The sequence below is a fragment of the Denticeps clupeoides genome, chromosome 14 (genome assembly GCF_900700375.1).
Source record: "Denticeps clupeoides chromosome 14, fDenClu1.1, whole genome shotgun sequence".
In the NCBI taxonomy this organism is placed as follows: domain Eukaryota; kingdom Metazoa; phylum Chordata; class Actinopteri; order Clupeiformes; family Denticipitidae; genus Denticeps; species Denticeps clupeoides.
The window spans coordinates 18,428,263-18,456,139 of record NC_041720.1 but is presented as its reverse complement, the minus strand read 5'-3'; the positions used below and the strand labels follow the sequence as shown (position 1 = coordinate 18,456,139).

Genomic DNA, 27,877 nt, shown 5'->3' with positions numbered 1-27,877 from the left:
GTACTGATGATTAGTTCAATCCATAAACTTTTTCTCCCACCTTCCCTTGTGGTATGTCTATATATGGACAAACAAACTGATATAAGATATATTTGCTTTGTTCTACATTCAAGTGTGTTTTATAATGCCTTGCAGAGCACAGAGCCAACAGCCATTAGATGCCTTGTTAACATGAGTTGCCTTGTTAGATGCCATGTTAACATGAGTTTAAAATGCCACATTAGATCACAGTCTTGTACAGTCTTTTGACTCCAGAATGTTAAAAGGGTATTTTAAAGGCCTTTTTACATTTAAAAATCACAAATAACAGGTGAACATCCAGTGAAAAAAATAATAAGGTTCAACTGAAAGGCTTAAAGTATTCAAGATAAGGTATAGGTGCTGAAGGGAACTTAAAGTAAAGACTAAAACTAAACAAAATCGGTAGGTAGTTCAGGCATTAAAACCATCAGCCTCATTCTATATAGGCCCCAGCCAGGATAACTAAAACAGGGCATCAGTGGATATTGATGGTCTGAAAAAACCCTTATGTTGCAGCATCCACCTCAATGCATCCTGCTAACATCCAATAAACTACACACACACACACACCTGGAAAATATCACCCATCAGACCAGGCCGAGATATTAAAGATCTGAATCCTGACATGCTCCAGTTTAGTCTGGAGCAACAGCAATAGGTAAAGTGTCATATGATGCCCGTGGCTGTGGGAAATAAATGTGGTGCTGCAGCACACGCTTCTCCTCCAAGTGTCAAGTGCCATCGCCCCATGTGCCACTGTAATGTAAACTAGATGGCATTCTCAGTGCCAGGTGAAAGATGGCACGTTAAACAAGAGGCACTGAGCAAAGCAAACACGAGCTTCAGTTACCATGAAACCGGCCCAGGGGCTCAGCATCGGTGACCAAATACACAGAAGCCAGGGAGCTGACTTCATCACTGGACTGGAGCACGTTCTTCTCTTTTTCCTTTTGCAGTTTTACAGCAAATTGTGGTTTAAGAAGAGTATAATGGTCAATATTCACCTGATTCAGGATCAGGTTGCAGCAGTTCCAACCTGAAATAGTACGAGTGCACTTTATCTACTTGATGGAAAATGAAAATCCAAGCACTGAAAGAATGCCCACCACAGATTGGGTGATCATTACAGTAGGCTTGGTTAGTTTTCTTTTCATGATCTAAGCACAAGGGAGCACTTGGTCAGAGTCCATCAAGTAATCATAGATGTTTCCCAAGAAAAGGGTTGTGTACATACCCAGCTGACAAGCAGGCAAACAGGGACAAAACCCCCAGATATACTTGGTAATGTTGGCAGGGTGGCATTAGCCTAGTGGGAATCACAACCACCTATGAACAAGAAGACCCAGGTTCAACCCCCTCCCCCTTATACAATCAGTAGTTTCAGGGACAGTCCCCCCCTGGAGTGACTCAGGGTTTTGTGTCTTGCTTAGGGACACAATGGTAGTAAGTGGGATTTGAACCTGTGACCTTCTTGTTCAGTAAGTTGTGAAGGCTTATTGACATTTAGTGTCATAAAAGGTCACACTAGACCTATGTGTGTTTCTTGGTGGCAGTTCCAAGACGGGTAGATGGTGAGGGTTGCATCAGGAGGGGCGTCTGGTCTAACACTTCTGCCAACACATTGAACACATTTTATAAGTTGTCAGAAACTTGTAAATAACTAATGAAATAATAGTTACGTTAATACCAAGCACACCGTTGTTTTTCTTGTAAAATTACCAATAAATTTGATGTGTCACATGACCCTCTTCCTATTGAAAAAACAAAAGTTGGATCCAAGATGACCACTATGGTCACCACCTATCTTGAAAAGTTTGCCCCTTCACATATACTACTGTGCCATAAACAGGATGTTAATATCACCAACCATTCCCATTTTATTACTCAATATAGTAACTAACTAGACCATTAAATGAGACCACAAGGTGGTAAACTGGTAAAACCTGCACGTGGAAAGAAAGAAGTCCCGTAAAAGATGGAGTTTATCATGTTTATTCCATCAAATGTATTTCAGAGCTGTTAAATGGCTGGATTGCTAAGGGGAGCAGTTGAAAAAAGTTCTGATCTACAGCAGTTGTCAAACTCTGAATTTTCCCCCTTCCCACCATCCCTGTAACGAAGACATGGAAAAAATGAAACAAAATGCCTTTATTTCCTGTCCTGCGACACCCAGAGCGGGACTCAATACGAACAGCGGAGGAACCTGAAACTCCCTCATCACATACTGAGAAACAGACACACACAGAGACCCCGAGGAATTATGGTCCCGTTCCAGTGAGGAGCACTTGCCCAGCACCCCTGTATTGTTGCATTATTGCTGGACCGCAGGCCTGGACTGTTCAGTGGGAGAAGGAGATGTCGCTTTTTTTATTTTTATGATTTTTCTTTTTTTTTTTTTAAACTCACTCACACACTTTTTTTTTCCTGTTTGACTTTGAAATGAAGAACATATACAGTTCCAGGTCAAGGAGTAAACAGGGAATGAGAACATTGAGAACATGGCAGGTCTTCTTCTTGTTCACGGAAACATTTCCCCACATTCATCATTTTGAACAACTTATTACAGAAACTGTACGGCAGTAATTTTCAGAGTCTGGTTATGTACAAGATTAAACACGATGACTGTAAGGACAATAGATATTTTAAAATGAAATAAAATCTAGATGACTAAGTGATTTCCCAAAAAATACTCTTGATGCAACCTGACTAATTATATTTATTAAAAAAAAAAAAAAAAAAATGCACACTTACTACAGTCAGGTTTTGCTGTCAATGTACAATAATGACACCAATGGGCGTGAAGTTTTATTTTCAGGACTGTGTTCTGCAAGAAAGTCATCATTGACCAGGTACCTCCCCTCAGTCTTCAGACGCAGAGCATATGGCTTAAAACGGTCCGACAGGGCGAAGTTTTGGAGAGAAAATAAAGTAAAGCCCTACATCGAGACAATGCAGCAGAGGGACTGAACAATGGTGGAAGATGTGTGTTAGAAGTCTGGCTTAATGGTGGGAAGGTCTTCTTCCAGGCAGGGAACCTCCACAGTTGCGTCCGTCTTCTCAATTCACAGGGACTCACTTGGCCAGAACATGTCACCCCCGCCCAACAAACAATGACAATGACAAGGTATAGACGTGACAGTCCAAATGTGGCTCAGTCAAATCTCTAAAAACACTGAACAAAAAATACGTTCGTGAGGACAAAGGAAAGAAACGTAAAAGCGGTGACATCAGAGGAACCGCGTGGCTTGAGCATCATGGGACCACAGTGCAACGTAAACTGGAGGAGGGTCTGAACGTCTCAGCCTTCCTTCCATCAAACACACAGCAAGGAGGGAAAATCCACTCTGAAATGATGCAGAGCCTCGTTTTGGTTCTAAATGAATGTAGACGAGTTGAAGTAAACACGGTGGAGGGACGGGCCGCAGCACCACTGACTGTATCTGTGGTTCACCTGTTCTTGGATATAAAAAAGGGACAATAATAACAATAAAAATCCTCCATATTATTGAGTGTTAAAAAAGAAAAGGTGGCAGTCCGAAGGTCCAGCCAACCCCGCAGCGTCAACTCCTCATCCTCCTTCTCCCGTCAGCACGCTCAGAAGAACCAGCAGTAGACGTACTGCAGGACGCTGTACCACATGTAGCCAGACGCGAAGGCCCAAGACTGGATGAAGCAGAGCCACACCGGGTCAAGAGTCATCCGCCTGGACACGGCTTGTGTCTGGCCTTTGGATGGTGGGAAGCTTCCTGTGGAAAGGGAGGAACGGTAACAGCATTAACATATGCACAATCATCCCTTGTTTAAGGCTCATATTAAACGAAGTAAAGCCAGACTTGTAGTGTGCAGGTTAGGGGGAGGTCATTGGTAGGCACACTCACCTGTTTCATAGAAGTGGTTCAACAGCTCCTCCTTCTCTACAAAGCGCTTGTACAGCCAGTCTGTCAGAGCCTCAGACTCTACAGGAACATCCTTTATGGGGTAGATCCTGACAGGAAACATCCAAAAACATCCAGCAATTTTACAGCAGCCAAACTACTCAGCATCTTATTGATATGGTGGTCCGCTGAACAGAGATGAGCAAATTATACAGTTATTTAGGGATAAAAACAAATGTTGTGAGCAGATAAACCTTTAAAAATTCTGAATAAACCATCAGAAATTAACATTATCGTCATGTTACATACGATGATAATAAAATAGTAACCACTGTCCATGTACTAATAAGGATGATCAGACATGCTCACACACATATTTATTTTCCACTTTCTTTGAAATTGGCAAGAACTGACTGCATCCATGTGGTTCAAAAAAGATGTCTGACTCTGGCCAGCAGGGGGCACAGCGAGCAGCGGCTTATCACCTTCAGACTGAGTCAAGGGTACAAGCCCATAACTCCTCTATACACAGAACCCACATCCAACACCACCCCCAATACTGTGACGCACTAACGATGATGAACCTTCCATAAGAACATCTACCTGCTGCACAACATCAATGGCTTCCCCGTCCGTACAGTCGGCCAACTTCTCTGACATCATTGTAGGTGAGCGGCAACGGTGTGACAGAACCTGATCGGGGGTTGGGGTAGGAGTCTTCTCGTGAGACAGTTGAGCTATTTCTGCTGTGTTTATCAGAGTTGTGGAACACAGAGGACACTCTGCCACACAAAATGGCAAAGGTCAAAGTAACATCTGACGAGATCTGAACCTTCATCCATCAGGCCAGGTTAAGAAGAGGACTCTGGAGTTAGTCTCCCATCATGAAAACATACTAAAATGCAGATTATGTCTGCAAAAAACAAGTACATGAATTATAAAGGAAGTTAGAATTAAACTAATCCTGCAAATAAAATAATAAAATAAATTTAAATATTAAAAAAGGCTAAGTTAAACCATATTATACATGGTCATGTGACCAGCTGATGCTGAATGACACTGAATGACATTGACCAGATTAGGAACCGGATTGACCCTGCTTTGCTTCTGAAGGATCTGCTGACTGAACCTGGTGCATCCCCTGGTTCAACATGTGAAGGGGCTGCAGAAGAAAGAGATTCTGCTGATGGTGAACACCCGAGACAATGGTGGTGGTAACGCAATGACAAAGTGTGCTCTTCAAGTGCACCGCTGTGGCGACGTCACCATCCTGGCACTCCGCCACGAGGAGGGAAATTATCCCCTCCATCCATTAAACCAGCAGGAAAGAGGAAGGACATTTCCTCCTTTCGCTTGAGGTGGCATCAGTCCTGTGTTTACATCCAACATGTGTCTCCTGTGCTGCTGCAATAATATATATATTTTTTTCTACAAAATTTGAAAAGTATTTATGCAGTAATTTAGATGCATACACGGCAACATCTACTCAAGGCAGAAGGAAGCTGGTCAGGTGCCAGGGAAGTACAGTCCCGGTTGACACCGCCCTAACCCACTTGGCAGAGACCTCTGCCATCAACCTGAAACCTACGGTGTCCAGAGTCGCGGTGGCAGTCTCCTGTTTCATCAGAAGACATTAACATGGACACCGGGGTAAAGCAACACGCCTGGAGCGGCCCCAGCCAGGACAATTCCATGATTCTTTTTTTATGTTCATAAGGATATGCAGCTCTGTTTTTCATGAATGGGTCAGATATGTACGTAGTCTAGGGTAGTCAAAAAAAAAAAAAAAAAGATTTTGAAACCAATTAACACTGTTCTCGATACTCAATTTCAAGATTTGCATCTCATAGTGCACGGAATTTGCCAGCAGACTACAGAAAACCCCTCCCCAGACTACCTGGAGGACCAGAAGACACACAAAACAAGCTTGCTACCGTCTGGAAGTATTTTAGTCAAGATTGGGTCAAGCTTGCGGGGTAAATAATTGGTCAGCAAACATGAATTTCATAAATGCACATGTTTAAATAAAATATTCATTTGATTTGCAATTCTCCTGAGGTGGTGAATCGGAAAATATTGCTTATATGACAGGCTTTTAAAAACCTGTAATTGTCGGGGCAGTCAGGCCTAACTTTTCAGGCTCGTTTACGGCTCTAATTGCTCAACACGCACAATATGTATTTATGTGCAATATGTGTTAAGAAGAGGAATTGGCACTATATATATTCTATATATACAGACACTCACAAATTAATTTTTATGAATATACTGATATTTTTAAAACTCACATCCACTGTTTTTTCCCCCCAGACTACTTCCACCAGAACTAGATTATATAGTTGAAATATGGTCTCTTATTTTTTGCTGCTCTTATCTTGTAGTCTACTTTCTGCCATGACAATGCAAATTTCCTACTTGTGGGACTAATAAAGGATCATCTTTATCTTATCTTGAGAAGTGAGGAGTGTTTTTTTCATTTGGCTCAAAAACATTAAAATACATTTTTCATTCATTAGTTTATTAATTTTTTTCCTCCCCCTATTTTTCTGAAAATCAGGATCAGTAATTAGTTTAAAATTTCAGTATCGTAACAAGCTTAATGTAGTCTGATGTTTTCTGCATGTTGATCCATGTATGTTCTTTGTTGCTTTATGTTGATATATTTGTAGGTGATCGTGAAGTGTGTATTTCATGTTGCCACATGGCCCATGATAAAACCATCCTGGTTTTACTGTAACATTTCATTCAGTAAAGAGTTATGCATTAACATTTCTATATGAGAGATAAGAGAGATCAGGTAATAATTAAACAGGGTTTGAAAGAGAGCCTGTCCTCAGCCTGGTATGTCTGTGTCGGGTCATCTGTTAACTAAAGTGAACTTTGTTCAGTTGTTTCCCGGCAATAAACTGATAATCGGCACATGACCCTGAACCCATTTCACCAGGGACACCTCCTTATAATCGAATTGATGGGTGTGGCTAAATAATACTCCTCTAAACCCAGATTGGTATTAGTCTTTTCTTCCCCTCCTCATACTAAGAAACAGGGGTCAGGAGAGATGACCTTAATTGGTTTGGTTAAATTTAGGGCTGAAATTTACATCATTTATCAGACGCACTTATCCAGAGCGACTTACAATCAAGTATTTACAGGGACGGTCCCCCCTGGAGCAACTCAGGGTTAAGTGTCTTGCTCAGGGACACAATGGTAGTAAGTGGGATTTCATAGGCAAGTGTGTTATCCACTAGGCTACTACCACCCCGAGTAAGATTATTCAATTCACTTGATATATTTGATATATGATGTATTCTTTGTCTCAAGGCTTCCTTTAATTAGTCACCAAAGGTTACATCTCAAAACACACATACGGTAGTAATAATAAATACAACTGTTGGATCAATCTATATTTAGATTTAGGGTGATATTATAGCATTAGCTAAACAAATCAGCATTTTTTCTTCCCCACAGTACATGCTCATCACAGACAGGTGCCCACAGGACACAGGATTTAAAAATATGATGAACACTTCTAATCCCAAATACACCATACACCAACAGATTTTACAAAAGTACTCAGAAATAACAGAGAAATGTCCTTTGACATTTGAATGGGTGTGGCCAGGGTTACTTGTTTTTTTGATATCTGTCTGAATAAAAACCATTTTTGTGAGGAAGCAAACTGCTTGCTCATTTTAAGAGGTCTTTCATGTTGCAGAACACATGATTGACAGTTGTTTAAAAAGTATGATTTATCCAATTGACAAAATATTCCAAAATATACAGTTGATCCAATAGTAAAATATTCCAATACCAGGTAGTCTAATCCAGTTTATTCTGATTGAGGGCACCGGATGGGTGAATCCGCTTTTCAGACCTGGATCCAAAGTTGACACCAAATTCCTTAAAGAGGAAGTGAAAAAAACCTGTACAACACAGTGCAGACATGGTAGACTGGTCCAGTTCCAGTAACGGCTGAAGGTGAGAAACACAGACAAGCAGTCCTTCACCCCAACATCAGTCATGCCGTTAACCATTTCATAGAGCTAGATGGTATAGATTCAGGGAGGAAGGTGTGCACCACACATGTCTTTAATGTCTAACCAATGACATCCCATTCACAATGGGCTGCTGAATAAATTTACATAGCGGTCCAGAACACTTCAGGACTGGAATTGGGGATTGGCTGCTTTATTTGCTTTGGACGTTTGGAGATTTGTAATGAAGAAATAAATGCAGACAACCATTATCATCTTTTAACCCCAACTCAGAGTTCCTGGAGACTAACACCCTCACAGCTCCTTCTAGACTGCAGACACAAAGACCTGAAGCACACACCCAGTATATCAGGACAACAGGAGAACTGGAGGGTGACAACGCTGCAGACTCAGACTTTTCTTCAAGCCCCGGCAGGTGTGCAGCCCACACTGCGCATGCAAGCTGATGACCCGGCACGTCTGGCATCAGGGACATAAATCACAAGGCTTTCTTGCACACAGCAGCGAGAAAAAGCTCAAAGGAAAGAGCTGAGAAAGTTTCTCTGTATTTCCGCTGCGTCCACAGACACATCTGCCACGTCCAGAGCCTCCGATACAAATTACTCAGCAGCAGCAGGATTACCGCACCAAACCCCCCGGCTCTGTCAATTCATCTCGGGTTTCCTGCGAGCTGCGTCTCCTGTGGCCAAATGTTACTCAGGTGGGAAAAGTGAGAAGGCTCAGCAACACACACTCACACCTGGAAAACAGGAAACATTATAGGTGCAGCAGACGCACGCACAGCTTCATCAAGTTGCAGAGATACGGCGACTTCAGTTTCTACAGGGGGATCCGTTCATTCCGCACACCCAGGTGACCGGAGTCCCCCCCTTTTTAATGAAGCAAATCTGATTCATCCTCAGCAGCCCCGCCCCAGCTCATCAGCAGAAAGCAGGTTAATCCCTCTGTAGAGATGGCACCTACCGACTCAGCCAGCTGCCGTCTCTGTCTGCCTGCTAAGGGCAGCGCATTGTGACAACGGTGACCGCATCTACTGAGCTCTGCAGACTCATGATGACCCCACCGGTGAGTCTTGCCGGGACTAGAACTGCTAGAAATCGTGCTCCAGGTAGTCAGATGCTATGTTCGATACACGTCCCACATGCAGAGAGCATGAACACATGGGGTTGCATGTTTCAGCAGCCAGATTCCTCCATTTCTGACCTGTTCTAAAAATGCAGGGACAGGGGAATGAGTTCAGTTATTCTGAATAATTCTGAAGGTAGTGGTGGCCTAGTGGTATGGAATTGGACTCGTAATCAAATGGTTCGAATCCGGAAACCGCCAAGGTGCCACTGAGGTCCCGTTCATCAATGCACCATCCCCACACACTGCTCAACGGGCGCCTGTCCCGGCTGCCCACTGTCACCAAGGGTGATGGTTAAATACAGAGGACACATTTCACCGTGTCACTGTGTGCTGTGCTGCAGTGTTTCACAATGACAAGTCACTTGACTTTCACTTCAAATGTAAAAAAAAAAAAAAAAAAAAAAAAAAAAAAAACACGTTTCTCTGACATTAACAGAAGTAAAGAACAGGATATGAACTACTGTTCTGTTCTAGGCAATGCAGAAAATGTTAAAGCTGGATGTTAAATCCTTCCGTCTTGGAGGGATTTTGGAAAAGAAAGTGAGAAGGATACATGCAAGACGCTGTGTGATTAGATAGGAAGTTACTTCACACCAAGATATTACATGAATGAGCAGAAAATGACATTTTTAAACAACTGTGGACACAACACTATTCAAAATTATAAGGGTGAGTGTGATTTGTACACCTGAGTGGAATTTTGCCACACCACATTCAGAGCTGCTAACCATAGCATTATATCTAAAGCCATGGTGGGCTTTTAATTACCCTCCTAATGAGCCCAGAGTCATGCTGCCGAGAGGAAGTTGGGTCACTTATCATCTCTTCATGGCATGAAATTCCATCTGAGCTGCACCAGGGTAACACAAGGCAACCAAAAGCAGGACAGAAAGCCCAAAAAACAAAAACTAACCATAATCAATACAAATATCAAATAATATCAAATAACACAGATCCACATCCACATCTTAAAATGAGATTATGAACAAGGAGTGAATAGAGTGGAACAGCGTCATTTATGGCTCAATTCCTGTCTGTCTATTCTGTATTATAGGAAAGAAAATCCTAAAATACTCTACACTCTGGATATATAATCCATGCAGGGATTTAAAACAGGAAACTCCACACTGTAAAGTCAAACTTCAGCTAAATGCTCCACTCCATGTCACAAAAGTCCAATTTGATCTCTGCTCCTCTAGTCAGTAACTCAGCAATGTTTCAGCAACCTCGCTGCCGCATGTTTAATATCTACTCCTTGTTCAATAATCCATAACTACATGTAACTAATACATTAAGAGTCCTAAAGATGCAAAGGTGTTAAAAATGGAAAACTTGACATTGTGTGATAACTGATCACATTCACATATGAGTTTACAGCTAATGAACAAAAATAGACTGCACCAACAAAACAGAAAGGTGGGATGGGTAACCAGACATGGAGAGCAAACCGCAATTTCATCTATTTACTGGCAAACCTGAACGAAGCCCAATTAGAGAAGATCTTCACTACAAAGGCAGAGCAATTAACAAGGTAGCTTATAAAGAAAGTGCAGTCTGACATAATTAGGCCAGCAACGTTTGTAAAAAATAAATAAATAAAAAGGAATATGCCAAGAGAAGCAGCACAACACGTGGCCGAAAGAAATGATCTTAACTATTCACTTACACAGAAGTATTACATAACATACATAGATCCGAACAAAATACATCTGAAAGATGAGGGGTCATCTTACATTTGGGAAGTTGGCAAATGTGGGCAGGATGGGAGGAGCTACATACCAGTAATGCGGTGGTAGTAGCCTAGTGGGTAACACACTCATCTATGAACCACAAGACCCAGGTTCAAATCCCACTTACTTCCACGGTGTCCCTCAGCAAGACACTTAACCCTGAGTGTCTCCAGTGGGGGACTGTCCCTGTAACTACTGATTGTAAGTTGCTCTGGATAAGGGCGTCTGGTAAATGCTGAAAATGTATATGTAATGCACGTGCGCAACTGAGGGCAGGATGGGAGGAGCTACATACCGGTAGTGCACGTGTGTGACTGTTGGTTGTTTGTAGCCAAAGATCCATGTCTGGATGTCCATAGGCTTGGCTTGGGAGTAGCCTATGGTCACGTCTATCACCCACTGCAGACCCCTGGCTTTCCCTGCACAGAAAGGAAGGACAGCACTTCAAACTGGGAACACACAGAAGATACAGAAACGATAGGCAGGCATGAGTGACAACCAGTAATAATGTGCAGTCAGGGACAGTATCTGGCCATTCCAGTAATCATGTTCTCACACTCATTTGTAGACACACACACACGCTCTGAGGTCACCTACACTAGAACCAAGTCTCTGCTTGACTAGAGACAAGAAAATAAGAACAGAAACTTCCAAGCATCTGCATGTGGGCATTAATTCACAAGTTACAGCATTTAAAAAGCATGAAATAGACCCTATAGTGCATGCACTTTATAATTATTAATTTAACCATAATTCATAAATAACCAGCCTATTAACCTTCTGAAAACCTGCACTTTAAGTTTATTGTTAGTTGTCCCTTGCATCATATCATCATCAAGACACTGACACACCAGCAATGGTGTAAATGTAAAAATGTAAATGTAAAGATACAATGTATTTGTGACTACTACCACAGCATCATCACACCCCGATACCACTTCCTGTTGAACAGTTTGAACAGGTTTATAAATCAGCTCAGTGACAGAGTTTAAATCCTTTTGTCACTGACCTCTAGCCATTCCAACTATAATTAAGGTCCCGGTCATTTACATCAATGTCTCGGAGGTGGCTGAAATGTGCAGAAATATGCAGGACAACAGCGAGATGAGAAAGGAGAGTAGATGGGGAAAAAAAAGCCAGGGAGCACAACAAATCTCGGTTAACTTTTATTCAGACAATAGCCAATAAGAAAGACTGCGCTTTTTAGCCACACACACACACACACACACACACACACACACACACACACACACACACACACACACACACACACACACACGCCATCTTCATTCACATAGCCCATTGTAAGGGTCAGATGAAGATCATGAACACTCACACACACACCCGCAGAGGACAGGGTGTATGTCTAATGCTATTAGTAAGGGTGAAGACACACACACACACACACACACACACACACACACACACCGTGTGAGGAATATATGGCGTATGCGGGAGGTTTGTACGTAGGTGTGTGAGGAATATATGGCGTATGCGGGAGGTTTGTACGTAGGTGTGTGAGGAATATATGGCGTATGCGGGAGGTTTGTACGTAGGTGTGTGAGGAATATATGGCGTATGCGGGAGGTTTGTACGTAGGTGTGTGAGGAATATATGGCGTATGCGGGAGGTTTGTACGTAGGTGTGTGAGGAATATATGGCGTATGCGGGAGGTTTGTACGTAGGTGTGTGAGGAATATATGGCGTATGCGGGAGGTTTGTACGTAGGTGTGTGAGGAATATATGGCGTATGCGGGAGGTTTGTACGTAGGTGTGTGAGGAATATATGGCGTATGCGGGAGGTTTGTACGTAGGTGTGTGAGGAATATATGGCGTATGCGGGAGGTTTGTACGTAGGTGTGTGAGGAATATATGGCGTATGCGGGAGGTTTGTACGTAGGTGTGTGAGGAATATATGGCGTATGCGGGAGGTTTGTACGTAGGTGTGTGAGGAATATATGGCGTATGCGGGAGGTTTGTACGTAGGTGTGTGAGGAATATATGGCGTATGCGGGAGGTTTGTACGTAGGTGTGTGAGGAATATATGGCGTATGCGGGAGGTTTGTACGTAGGTGTGTGAGGAATATATGGCGTATGCGGGAGGTTTGTACGTAGGTGTGTGAGGAATATATGGCGTATGCGGGAGGTTTGTACGTAGGTGTGTGAGGAATATATGGTGTATGCGGGAGGTTTGTACGTAGGTGTGTGAGGAATATATGGTGTATGCGGGAGGTTTGTACGTAGGTGTGTGAGGAATATATGGTGTATGTAGATGCGTGAGGAATATATGGTGCGTGGGCAAGGTTGTATGTGCAAGCTTTTCTTGATAGATGGCCTAGTGGGCACCTCATAACTGTACACTGTGTGGACATTTGATTTGCTACAACGAGCAGAAAAATGTTCTGTGTTCAGTCCGCACTCCCCTGACGCCAATAACGGCAGAAAAAAAAAAGCCTGGTTCAGACGTCTGTGGAGTCAGAAGAACACGGACTAAACACAGACCACTTTTCTGCTCAGTGTAGAAAAATGAGACCGAACGCGCTACGCTCTGTGTGCGCATAAATTATGTTTTTCTAAACTCCTGGTAAGATGATAATATCATGCTGTAGATCTCTGGACAGATCAGCTTTTGCTCCATCCCTGCTTCGTGTATGTTTCAAAGTGGTAGGAAGAAAACTCGCCCGCTTGGATTTTATTGGTCGCGCGAAAATACGTCACGGCCACCAGGCGTTGCGCAGTGGCGCTGTACTCAGATCAGGCTGCCACAGTCACTACCGGCACTACTTTTTAACAAGAATTTTTATACCGGCACCAGAAATTCACCAAGAAACGTCATTATGATATGATCGGTTATGTTCTATTGCCCCAAGTTGCATCGATTATACGATTAATTTCTATACCTTCAAGTACAGGTTTAAAAGTATTTTTAGTGTTTAATATAACCTGTGCAGTTTGGATTTGTTTATTTATTCACACCTATGAACAGTTTGTCAATTATGACTTATCAACAGAAAGCCTATATTCTCAGAATTTGGTGTCATGCGCTGAACAAACAGTATTTTGCCCGTAAAACACACATATAAACACACATATGTTACCTGGTGAATCCTCTCTACGGCATTACACAATTTTGCAGCATTAATTACAAAATGATCCAGAATCCAATGAACTCTCTCTACAAGCAGGCTGTTGTCAAAAGAAGTGATCCTCTCGGAGACAACATTGATTTGTGAAAACGGTCAATACCCAGCAGATCATGAGAACTAGACAGATCGAGATATTTCTAAAAAGGTGATGAAGTTGTCCATTTCCCAACAAAATTGCTGAATTTGGCCAACACATTGTCCAGAGAAACAATTCTCAATAACCTTTACACTTTGCTTTAAATATTACAAATATGACAAAGATTCTGGTCGAACCACACTGCAGAATCGGATTCACACCAGCACGCTCTCACAGCGTTGCGCCGTCCCTACACAGTTGCGAAGACAAGGTGTGTAAGTGGTTTTTACAGCTGAGATATGACTGCAGATGTAGCCACTTCAGCAGGAATTGAGCTGAGCTCCACAGCCCATCCACAGAGAGAAAGATAGAGCGAGTTATTGATTAGCTCGCCGGTTGTCATTTGCATGACAGGAGATGCTTGGTAACAGGGCACAATTAAGCCTGCCAGTGATGGATGAGAGACCAGACAAGATGAGAAAGAAAATAATTAATTGTATAGAGAGGTCCTCCTCTTCATCCTGTATTTAGGGCTCGTTTCCAGACACAAAATTACTCTTCAGCTGAAAGTAAAACGGGAGAAGAAAGCTGCTGGGAATTTCTACCACATCCTGGACTGTCCCTCACACATGAACAAGATGATGTAATGCTGTTCTGAGGTAGTCTGAGTGGGAAGGCAGCGCTGGTTATCCAACATGATATGTCAAAGTGACAAGTAATCAAAATTGGACTTTGACTCCTTGGGCATAGAAGCATGTGTACCTAAAAAGTGCTTTAGATTACTTTTAAGGCAATGTCTGACATCAATGCTTATATAAGGCCCGTCCTCATGACAAGGTTTTCTAATGGGGGTTTTCTAATGGCCCTTTTATGTGAAATGTCCGATCTGGCCCTTTTATGTGAAAATGCTGACTTATCAGCCCTCCAACCTGACCTATAACCTCAAACGCATGGTGGATAAGTTCAACTACAAGAAATCCTCTCTACGGTGCACATCTCTAATGAAGAGACAGGGCTGGAGAACACCACCATGTTTAAATTACTGTGGAGGAGAATTAAAGGGGGGTTAAAACCGCGTTTGGGACGTTCTCTGCGCCTCTGTGTGGACTACAACACTTCAGTTAACACTCCTGTGTGGAAGCAAGTCTTTGCCGAAAACCTATTTTAGAGACCAGCGTTCGTGTCTGGGTAGGGTCTTAGAGTCCTAATATGAATGCTCCGTTTCATAAATCTTCCTTTATGTTTGAGGTAGTCTGGGCTTGTCAAAGCCCATTGAGACATACTGTATGTGATTATGGGCCATATAAAAAAAAAAAAAAAAGTGAAGTGACTTATTTATGATACACAGCAGCACAGCACACGGTGCACACAGTGAAATTGCATTTAACCCATCACCCTGAGTGAGCAGTGGGTAGCCATGATAGGCGCCTGGGGAGCAGTGTGTGGAGACGGTGCTTTGCTCAGTGGCACCTCAGCAGATCGGGATTCGAACCGGCAACCTTCAGATTACGGGGACGCTTCCTTAACTGCTAGGCCACCACTGCCCCCACTACTTTTTAACAAGAATGGTTATACCGGCACCAGAAAATCACCAAGCAATGTCATTATGATATGTTCAATTATGTTCTGCACTGCATTGGTGCAATACTGTCCACGTCTGCATCGCAATGCATCGATTATACGATCAATTTCAATAACTTCCAAGTACAGGTTTAAAAGTATTTTCAGTGTATAATATAACCTGTGCAGTTTGGATATGTTTATTTGTTCACACCTATGAACAGTTTGACAATTATTACTATTATCAATACAAAGCCTATATTCTCAGATTCTGGTGTCATGCGCTGAACAAACAAAATATAAAAGTCTTTTCCACAAGGTTCCAAGGGAGTTAAGCATATCAACTCAGCATGAATGGTCTCTGTAACTATTAGCCCATTACTGAAATCAGTCTACATACATCAGTAAAATAATGTGCAGGTCAATAAATCCTTATTTTATGACCTCGTGGTAATTTCTCCTCCCCCGGTGTACACTATCCTGTGATGTGTGTGTGTGTGTGTGTGTGTGTGTGTGTGTGTGTGTGTGTGTGTGTGTGTGTGAGGCTGTGAAGTCCTACATTTACATACTTATCCAGAGATTCTTGTTCAATAATCTAAAGTGTAAAGACACGGTCACTATCAAATTCTTAAAACTGTTTAATATGCCGTTTATGTTCCTCTGCCATGTTAGATCATCAAACCTTCATGGTGTCATTACAGGGAGTCACATTCATGATTCATGTTCATGACTGAGCCCAATGCTTTGGGTCACAAACAGTTTTCTCCTCCTTGTCTGGGCTTCCAGCCATCAGCAAACTAATCACCCCCTCCCTGCGTACACACACATTTTTAGAACCTGCTGGCTGCAAAAAGTCACAGAGCAACACAGACACTCATTCTGAAGCACATTCAATGACACGAAGACAACGGTGTAATCAGAAAAGGTGGCTCCAAGAAGAACATCACTGCCCTTGCCAGATTTGAATGACGTGGGAAGGATTTCTGGCTATTGTCTAATATTTCATACCTTCACGTCACTCAGAACCAAATAAGGTCTAATTTAAGTTTGCAAAGGAGGCAGGTGATCAAAAAATAAAATGCATTTGCAAAAAAACAAGGGCAGCAGATAGTCAGGTATAGGTTCCATTCCTGACTTGGGATTATGGGGAATGATTTAATAGCGTGTGGGAGGGGGCAGAGATGGAACCACCGAGTGGAAGATCAACACTGAAAGGGCTGTGAGGCATTTTGGGGTGCGCACGAGAAAAGATTTTTTTTTCCACAAAGCATCATGTGTTTTTAGAGATGTCGAATTGTGAACGTGACTGTCATTGTGGAGCACAACAAGCACAGCAAAGTACAAAGTGAAGTGATTGTCACATGTGATACACAGCAGCACAGCACACAATGCACACAGTGAAATTTGTCCTCTGCATTTAACCCATCACCCTGAGTGAGCAGTGGGCAGCCATGACAAGCGCCCGGGGAGCAGTGTGTGGAGACGGTGCTTTGCTCAGTGGCACCTTGGCGGATCGGGAATCGAACCTGCAACCTTCTGAGTACAGGACCGCTTCCTTAACCGCTAGGCCACCACTGCCCCAACGGGCCACCACTGCCCCAACATGTCACACTGTGACATAGTGAAATGTGTCCTCTGCATTTAACCATCACACCCTTGGTGAGCAGTGGGCACCATGACGGGCGCCCGGGGAGCAGAGTTACCTTGGTGGCTCGGAAATCGAACCAGCAACCTTTCGATTACAGGTCTTCATTGCCCACTAGACCAACTACTGCCCCTGTTGGGGCGCGCACAAGACATGTTTGAGGCAAGATTGTGGCACGTTTAAGGAGCATGGGGCATGTTTGCTTGAGCCATGTTTGTGCATGTGAGCTGTAAGTAGTGATTGCTTAAGACAGACTCGTAAAATTCTGAATGACCTTTCTGTAATGGCAACAAAAAATAATGACATTTCACTTCACTATTACTTATGTCATTATAGTATATTTAAATGTAATTTAACTGCTATTTTGGATATGAATTATTAGTATTATTGAATCTGTTGTATATAGGATAAGAGTACTCTGTCATGTTTGTGTATTCTTATTGAGGCCATTTTGCTGGTCCTCGATAGGAATCTAAAAAGCGAGCTTTTGTGCACTGACGCTACACTGATTTTATTATTTGATTACCTTATGTTATCTGATCTTATTAATCAGAAGTAGTAACATAAGTAATACAAATGTACTGCCGGTTTATGAACATGTACAAGTTTACATATATTCTTTGTTCAGACAATGCATGCAGTTTGTACCTATCTGGCTGGCGGCCACAGATTCACCTCCCACATTCCCATTCTCCAGCTGGGGTGCCAGCGTCTTCAGGATGACCTGTGTAGCCCCCACTCTGGGCAGGGTGACGTGGGTGAGGTGTGGCAGGTCATTCTTTTTGGCGTAGGCCTGGCTGGTCTCCCGCCGCTTGCGCAGGAAGCCGCCCTCTGGGAACAGAACAATCCACTTCCTCTCTCGGCTGCAGTAGTATTTGTCCAGGTGGTCCTTCAGGTAGACCAGCTGCTTGTCCCTGTGTGCTTTGCCCTGTATGCCCACAGCACCAGCAGGAAATGAGAAACAGGAAAAGGAACTGATACACTAATCTGATTCTTTCCAAAGCAACAAGATGTTGCTACAGCACACAAAGTTCTGAATAATTTACATCAGAACTGCACATCTGCAAGTATGTGAATGCATTATTATATAGCTTGATTAAGAAAACATACAAAAATACTAAAAATGTTTATTGAATTCTTCAAAAAGGCTCCATCTCAGTCTCCATAACTGCCACAAAGTAGGGGCATCCAGACTTCTGAAAGTGAAGTGATTGTCAGTGTGAAACAATGCAGCACAGCACACAGTGACAATGAAATGTGTCCTCTGTATTTAACAATCACCCTTAGTGAGCAGTGGGCAGCTATTGGATTAGATTGGGCCTTTTCGGGGTGGTAAGGCCATAAGCTATACCAAAACTGAAGATGTACATTTATTTTGAATTGAAACATTTTAAAATGAATACAGCAAAATAATCAGCACACAATGCTGTCTGCTTTCCACTTTTTTTCACATTTCTTTTTATGTTCTTCATTTATTACATATGATAAGGCAGCACAGTATACCAATATATATTGGTGAAGAAGCCTAAGATTGAAAAAGAGCTCAACAAATCTGCATTAAAGCCATAAATGAATCATGCGTCTGGTTGATGAGGACGAATCAACATTAAGAGGCATTAGCAATAAGTGTGTGTTCTATGAAGAGGAGGGGGAAAGTTGCATTGATTTTTGAGTTGCATCAAGTTTCTCTTGAGAGGAGTGAATGGAGGCAGATGGATACAAGAGATCCCTGTCTCTGTGTGTGTATATATGATCCTCACTTTATCCTAAATACATTTGTAGTGCATGTATTCAGAATTAGTCAAGTCGATTCCCTGGTAAAGGGAACAGGAGTGTGTGTTTTAAACCTCTATGTACACACATGAATACTCGATTTGTGTTTTCCTTTGGGCCACTGTGTAGACAGATGGTGTGAGCAGCGTGTTTAATAATGTGAAATTGTACATGTCCACTGTGGTGGACAGAGGGTTGTGCATGTGGCATGCACATCAGGGCAGGCACAGACAGGGGGAGACTGCAATATGTGAATGCGTAAAGGCATGAACCAAACAGGGAACACGGCACATTTTGGGAACAGAATCACTTACAGACTAATTGAAACACTTGCCTGTCTTATAAAGAAATCCCCATGGATCAGCGACACCAGGCCAAAGTTTGTGTATTTGAATACATGGTCCATCAACCACATCATTTTCCTCACCACCTGACGGGGGGGAAAAAACAACCAGTTTTCAGGGGGCTTTCTCTGAGAATCATGCATTACAGGATTTCGCTTGAAAAGATAGCAGGCAACAGATCAATATCATTTTAAAATAAGTGCAAATTTGCATAAACATGAATAATTATGCTTATGGGTATTCAGTGACTCATAATTGTGAAGGACATCTCAGGTGATAAATGCTATTATTCCAGATGACCTAAATGTGTAATTTATCTTGGATGGCGGAGAACTGATAAAATAAGAAACTGATTGATAATCAATATTTTGATCCTCCCTAGTGATCTGCATTAAATAGCTACCATCTAATAAGAACAGACTATGACTAGAGCGCAGCTAGAACCCCACACTGCATGCTCTAGAAGGATCCAGAAATACCCAACAGTGATAGTTGAAATGCAAATTAATAAATAACTGGACAAAATGAAAGGGAATACATAACATTTAGCGCTGCAAACCGCACCCAGCGGTCACTCATTGGCCAGTCTGCTCCAGTTGGAGATGAAGATGTGTCTGTTGGAACTTGACACGTGTCAGATCTAGTCATCGACATCAACCACTTTTCCTCTGAGCAACAGCAAGCCAGCAGCTGATGCCCGCCTCTCCAGGGGCTTAATGGGGACAAGGACTGTTTGGTCCTGGAGGGAGGACAGCTGATGAGTGGCTCAGTTCGCAGCTAAAGGTCTAGATGCAGCCACCACTTTCCAGTGCTTTCCAATTAAACACTAAATTGGATCAAAGGGACGCGTTTCTCTTTGTGGACGGCAGGATCTGACGTGGACTTCTACGCTGTAATTGCATTAAGTGAAGGCATCAATTGGCCTTTGAAGTGGTGCCAGGATGAGACCTGATACTTGGGTGGGTGCCACTCACAGATACTCAATGCAAAATAGTGAATTGTGATTATCAACATCAACTTCATCCAACACTCGTTTCTTCCATAAGTGCGATTATAATGCATATCGGCATGCTCTTGTAGTTTGTGTAATTTTTCTATATTAGATTAGCTTGCAAAGTAATACACCATCCTTCCTAACTCTTCAGTCATGTCCGCTCGACCTCATCACCTACGCACTAGGCACCAATCTTCCTTTAACTACTGAACTGTCCGGCACCCACGTGGACCTCACACAGAGTGGGAGAAAAGGTTTGGCCAGCTTATCTTCAGCAAACATGTTCCCCATTCAGTCAATGTTCATTAGTGGAGGTGACCTTTTACAGCCAAGCAGAGGCCAAGGCTATGAGGAAATATCAAAGCCCCACGAGGTCTGACGATCAGAACAGGAAATGACCGTTGAACTGTGTGCAAAGGGCATACGAAGCAGCCACGCTATTGTCAAAACGTCCCATCGCCCCACCAGCCTACCGTTCCTTTGTCTTGCAAACACATCATAAGAGTGCAGACGTCCCCTGTGGCCTGATGGTTGACGATGACCATGGCCTCTTCTTCTGAGATGGGCATGACGTCGTCTCCCCATTCCGTAACTGTGGAGGTAACAGAAAAACATTAAACACATACTCATGAAGATAGAAACCATCCACCTTCTATTCCAGCAGTCCATCATATGGTCATATGTACAAAATGTGTCTAATGCATTAATATATACACGACATTTTAAAATGCTGTTACTGTTGAGTTCTTTTATGCTTTTAGGGGCCCTATGAAATCTGTTTTTTTTTCTTTCTGTTATAAACATATTTATTCACCTAAAAACTGTGATTGTGGAGTGGGTGGGGAAAATAACCTGCAATATGACAAATCACATTTAATCACTATTCAACAAAATGCTTGGGCATTTACTGTTTGCTTTTGTAAAACCATTTACATTATGTACATTTCATGCATAATGAACTGGAACTAATATAAACCATGCTAGTTTGCTTCTTTTCCCTGTTTCCGAGTTATTGACTAAGTGGTCATCATATATGTTCTTACAAAAGATTTGTTCTTCCGATCCATAAAAAATTTTTTAGGTTTGGATCTGATCTAAACTTAGCAGTAAGAGTCGAATTCAGTCAACTTCATCCAACACTCGTTTCTTCCATAAGCGCAATTATAATGCATCTCCGCATGCTCTTGTAGTTTGTGTAATTTTCAGCACAATAAGCGCGAAACCAATTGGATAAGCGGTCCGGATCTCTTTGACATTGCTGACCAAGTCCCGCCAGCAGGAAACACATGAAGTGGGCTGCAGCAGCCAGAATTCCACTTTTTAGAGCGGATTCAGTCCGCGTTTCCTGCATTGCGGAAATCATAGGGCCCTACGCTTCCTTATTTTAAACACCTGTGGATAAGATTCCTCATCAGCCTTTTCCTATATCAATTATGTGCCTGGATAATTAAAAGATATTATTCATTCGTTACCATGCAAAAACCTCAAAGCACTACACTTCTCGATCGTGATAAGCTTTTTATTTCAGTGGCACCTTCAGGTCTAAGCAGGAAGTGAACAGAGTTCATTAAAGCAGATGGCAGCCTGAACTGGGCCCTTTCCTCTTGGCTTGAATTTGCATCCCCTATTCATCAAGCAGCCAGCAACCGAACGCCGGAACCTCCAGTGTTGTCTAGTCGCACCATTGACAAATTAGGTCGCACTGCCAGCCATTATGTGTTCTGTACCTGGTGGACACAGAACGACAGTAGTGTCCCCACCTACAACCACCCAAATTAACACACAACAAAATACCAGATAGAACCTTGTCATTCACACTTTTAAATGTAGTCCAAAGCAGAGGACCACGCTCTCCTGTACTCGGCAAGGGTGATCTCTATAACAGCAACATTAGAGACATCTGATAGGAAACCACCGCCACCACCAGAGCAGAACCTCCACCACCACCACCACCAGAGCAGAACCTCCATCACCACCACCACCAGAGCAGAAGCTCCATCACCACCACCACCAGAGCAGAACCTCCATCACCACCACCACAACCACCAGAGCAGAACAGAGCGATGCTGATCCATGTGTAGCATACGTCTGTCTTGATAAATCCTGCGACTAAAACCATGGCCACGCCGTGGATTACTAAAAAGTATTAAATATATTTTAACTAATCGAACAAAGACTAATTTAAACTTGATCAATTTTAATTGTATTAAACCAGATGAACACCAGTTGCCATCCGGTACCGCGACCGTGGCTTGTGTGCGACTGCTCGCGATGTTTGATAACATGTCTGAACATGAGGACTGTCATTACTCTTATTTAAGTCGCTCTTGTTCATGATTTAACCTACAATGTTTTTATCACTTAAATAATGAGTTCATTTATGCTGGATGTGCACATTTTCTGTGACTGCTGCACACAATAACATGAGGTACTAGTGAATGAAATATAATACCATATTTCATTACAAATCCGCACTGACAGGAAGTGAAAGCAGCCATGACTTCTGCGTATCGTACACACGTTGAAATAAATCATGAAACGATAAAACACCCGTTTTTTTTACTGTAGGCGTGTTTCATAAAGGAGGCCATCAGAGAGCAACATCCTATACTGACTGTAAATCTTAATCATCAGATGGATGTTCCTGTAGATAACGGCTTCTGCCAAATGAAAGAAGATTGTACTTTAAACGTTGTAGTAGAGGGGTGCTACATGCAGGACTCAAACGGCAACAAAAATACCAGTGTACCTGTAAAATTAGAGGGAGAAGAAGCAGAATCCCCACCTGGATTATGATGCAAAATGCACACAACCAAGCAGGTACATATGAAAGAGGTCAAAATAATGCAAAAATGGATCCCTCAATACAAGCAGCATGCACAGTTAGATATTTGTCTTGCTGCGGTCTACTAATAATACAGGACAGGATATTTGCATATCGGAATTTACATCCAGCAGACCTGCTCATCCTGTTGGGAGGAACCGGCTTCCTGGCAGCACCATTTTCTGTTGAAGACGTGATGTTGGAGCAAAACAAAGATGGTCTTTCCAGCCGCCCTCCTCCCATCGCACTAGTTAGATATGTTCCTTCCTTTCTTTAACTGACACACATGCAACTAAAAGCTACATGATGAACAAAAGAAAAGGGGCCAAGGACAAACGCGGCACTGCCACAGCCGACCAGAAAAGAAGACAACTCCACCCTGTCCTTTCAACTCCTTATCAGGCCACTTTAACAGACTCAAACACAAGATGCTATATGAGTGTGTGTGTGTGTGTGTGTGTGTGTGCGTGCGTGCGTGTATCACTACCATATTTTAATCTTCAGTTATCCTGGGAGAAATACACTTAAAAAGATTTACGTCTTTAATCTCAAACCTTGTAACAGGTCATTTTTTAAACAGCATTTGTTTTGCAGCTGAAGTCTTTTATCAAGTTATTTAAATGCATACAAATTACACACACACACACACACAAATTTTTTCTGTAGGTAAACTATACAAATTATTTTATATTTGTATTAAAGCTAGTTACGTGATTATTGTGTAAAAATGACACACAAATATCAGTATGAGTGAATAAATGTCTGAACAGGTCCAATCCTGCCAACGCTACAAGATCCTCTTCATATCCTCGGAACGGGGGTCCACCGAGACAGAACAGGCCCAGGTCTGCTCAGACACCGGGGACCCCGGAATCCCAAAGCTCTAGCACCCTGAATAAACTCGTAAAACATATTTACGTGGAGACAGGGGGAAAATGCAGTGAAGGTCACCTTTGGCAGGGAGGACACTAGCACAGGCGACCGATGCACAGCACGCTCCCACGGAGGACATGTCTCGTAAGTCCACGTACCGCATTTTCCATATAGGCTGACGAACTGACTGTTCACGTCAGGTGGCCATTTCTGGCCAACATGTGGTCATCTTGACAAGAATGACAAATCAATCAGCAACTGTCACCACTACTGAGCCACCAAACATTAACCGCACAGGACAACCCGGAACCTTCCAGGCCCCACAAATATCCTGATTATAGTGATCAAGCTACATAAATTATTACTGCTTCAATAAGAACGACTCAGTCAAATCTTCTTCTTCTAGATGCTGCCACCTTCATGTCATTTCTCTCTTATTAAAGGTTTACGTTTCCAGTAATTCCACATATTACATCAGCTGGTAGAACGGCAGTGTTAATGTACAGTAGGCAGACCGGCTTCTGTAGAATAACTCTCTCTCCACCCATTCTGCAGTGAGATTTTTGTGTGAATTTCAGTAAGAAGTCAAGTTGAAGGAGGAAATGGACCTTAAAAATGCAACAAAACAAGAACTGGTTGATGCGGCCTAAAAAAATAAAATAAATAGAAAAAACACCCCCAATTTCAGATTCCCTCCACCTTCATTAAAATGCCAGATGTTCGCTCATATCTGTTGCCTGTCAGCATCTCAGACCGGGGTCACACGGAGGAGTTTCCCCACTCGCTGAAGCAATGAATTGTGGGTCCGCCACTTCTTGTTCCTTTTAGCAGAAAGTTAAACATTCAACGTTTCACGCACGGATCTAAGAACAGCAGCCAATCAGAGCGGTTCATGCTGCAATAAAGATGCTCTGATAATCAAACAGACATGGCATCCAAACCACTTCCAACTGACAGGTGACACAAGCACTTTTGGAGACGTGGGACGTTTTCCACCACTGTCTCGGAACGGGAGGAGCGGAATGCTGTGACGAAAATTGCAATGAATCAATAAAATCTAATTATTGCCCAGCTCGAGACAGAAAACAATCAAAAGCACATTACATACATGCAAGAAAAGCGCAGCAGCAGAACGTCTGGACTCAGAATAGCTGGTGGGGTATTAGAGGGGGCGGAATCTCACGCAGCTCCGCTATTTACTGAGTTGCAGCGATTGGCTGCAGTGGTGGCCTAGCGAGTAACCGGATGACCCTTAATCAGAAGGTTGCCAGTTCGAGTCCCAAACCACCGTCCCCACACACTGCTCCCCGGGCGCCTGTCATGGCTGCCCACTGCTCACCAAGGGTGATGGTTAAAAGCAGAGGACACATTTCACCGTGTCACTGGGTGCTGTGCTGTGTATCACAATGACAACCACTTCACTTAGACTGACTTACGAACCAAACACTCAGCGTTGTAGGTTCGAATACCAGAATTCCATCCCTATGAAATCAGTTTTATTTTTTCAGTTTTAATTTTTCTAAATTCCATGTTTTCTGTTATAAACATATTTATTCACCTAAAAACTGTGTGATTATGGAGTGGGTGGGGAAAATAACCTGCAATATAACAAATCACATTTAATCACTGTTCAAAGTGCTTGAGCATTTACTGTTTGCTGTTGTAAACTATTTACCTGTAAATAATATGTGCATTTCATGCAAATAACTATTTCGCAATATTACGCATTCTTCCTTTTGTAAAATAAAAGTGCTTCACGTTTGACCTCAACATAAAAAAACCCATCAAATGAATAAGCATTGGGGAGACCGGGAATATATGAAAACTTATTCCCACTTGCACTCCTCCAGGAAGAACGAGGGGACAGGAGAGAGTTATCAGGCTCTGTCGTGATGGGAGGTGCGGGCAGTGAACCCCGGTATCCTAGGAACGGTGGTCCACCGAGACAGAACACGCCCAGGTCTGCTCCGACGCTGGGGACCCGGAATCCCAAAGCTCTAGCACCCTGAATAATCTTCTGGAACATATTTACGCGGAGACGGGGGAAAATGCAGTGAAGGTCACCTTTGGCAGGGAGGACACTAGCACAGGCGACCAAGCTGACCGATGCACAGCCCGCTCCCACAGAGGACATGTCTCGTACGTCCACGCACCGCATTTTCCATACAGGTTCACGACCTGACTGTTCACGTCAGGCGGCCATTTCTGGTCAACATGTGGTCATCTTGACAAGAATGACAAAATCAATCAGCAACCGTCACCACTACTGAGCCACCAAACATTAACCGCACAGGACAACCTGGAACGTTCCAGGCCCCACAAATATCCTGATTATAGTGATCAAGCTCCATAAATTAGAACTAGTCAGTCAAATCTTCTTCTTCTAGATGCTGCCACCTTCGTGTCACTTCACTCACCTGTGTAGCCGGCCACCCAGCCCCAGGACGCCACCATGGCCAGCAGCCACTTGAACATGACGCCCTCGACGCGCCAGAAGACGCGGCGGTCCAGCACCCTGAGCGGCTGCAGGAGCAGCAGGTACAGGCAGTAGGAGGGAATGGCCACGCAGTTATTCACCAGCATGAAGCTGAAGCGCAGCAGCGCCGTCAGGAGCAGGAGGGAAGCCATTCTGCTGCGCCCCGCCTGCCTGGAGCAAAACACAGCCGTTAGGACCGTCCGAGGCCTTCACTCCGGCGCGGCTAACGGTGCGATTAGCTGCCGGCTACCGGCCGCCGTAACCCGAGCCGGAGCCGGAGCGCCGGAGCCCAAGGACGGGGACGTGATTTGTGCGACTCACCGGAGAGCTGGCCGAGGAAGATGGATGGACGGGGGGCGGACGGACGGCGAGTCACATGAAGATGGTCTGGTGTGATTAGGCGTTTAAAAAGTCTCCCTGCTGACACGGAGCCATCGTCGCTTCGCTGGCGCGCCGCATTCCAGCGCGATGCATCAAAAGCGAAGAAAGGAGGGAAGCCGCGGACGCCGCTCAGTCGATGGCGCTGGAATAGTTCAATAATCGATGCATATGGTCGGAATCCAGGTGATCGGACGGGCTGCTAGCCGCTCGCCACTCCGCTAGTTTGTATAAACGACGCGACGATCATCTCCCCCATGCAGCCACTGGAGGAGAATCTCGGTAATGACGACAGCGGTGACGGGCCGCACACTGCGCATGCGCAGCGCGTCCTGTAACGCTCGTCATCAAAAACTACATCCCAGCAGTAATAATCTGAACCCGGGAAGGAATACAAAATGCGCAAATGTACTTAAATGACATTCCTCGTACCTGATCTTAAACTAGGCTTTATATTCCACCTCAGATCACTCAGGTACGTTTCCTGTGATAAACGTGTTTAGTAGGGACCACACCCCCTATACATTAACAAGTTCCTAACACCCTTTCCATTTAGTGCAATAAGGGAACATTAGATTGCTGCTGCAGATTGTGAGTGGCATTCCTTTAAAGGAGTCTTTTAAACCATCTTTGAAATGGCCCGTCTTACAACGTTATCGCTTGACAATGTGTGTTTCAGGCCACTTCAGCATTTCCCCTTTCCTCACTACCTTGCACAATCCTTCATCTGACTGTTGCTTTATACATTCCGAAATGTTGATTCTGCCACCACACCCTCATCATCTTGCCCAATGTGGTACCCACTGACCAGTTTCAAATGATTCTGGTGGACAGAAGATATGCAGAGCAGATGCCTTCACCGCCCATCAGGGAGAAAACGGCTCTGCTGCTAATGACACCACAGGACACCTCAAGGTCTTTATTTCCGCTGTTCACACTGGCTTTGGTAGCATAAAGCACACCTCCATTTTGGGTAGGTGGTTTTATTTTTTCAATAACCATTTAGACAAAAAGAGAACATTGAAGTTCTATATTGCGG

The 27,877-nt window shown here is 43.4% G+C and overlaps 1 protein-coding gene across 2 annotated transcripts; it reads right to left on the bottom strand.

Annotated features, from left to right (window-relative positions):
• Nucleotides 1-1,992: 1,992 nt before the first annotated feature.
• On the bottom strand, nucleotides 1,993-27,140 carry lpgat1 (lysophosphatidylglycerol acyltransferase 1). 2 transcript variants are annotated; one of them, XM_029002323.1, is made up of 8 exons: nucleotides 26,782-27,140; nucleotides 26,402-26,631; nucleotides 20,761-20,879; nucleotides 19,284-19,379; nucleotides 17,825-18,104; nucleotides 11,045-11,168; nucleotides 3,900-4,006; nucleotides 1,993-3,767 (listed from the first exon to the last, which is right to left on the bottom strand). In XM_029002323.1, the coding sequence occupies exons 2-8, from the start codon at nucleotides 26,610-26,612 to the stop codon at nucleotides 3,616-3,618; spliced, it is 1,089 nt and encodes a 362-aa protein (XP_028858156.1). In that variant the 5' UTR covers nucleotides 26,613-26,631; nucleotides 26,782-27,140; the 3' UTR covers nucleotides 1,993-3,615. The 2 variants fall into 2 exon arrangements, with proteins under 2 accessions (XP_028858156.1, XP_028858157.1); XM_029002324.1 differs by having other exon boundaries at nucleotides 26,402-26,627.
• Between the last annotated feature and the right edge of the window lie 737 nt (nucleotides 27,141-27,877).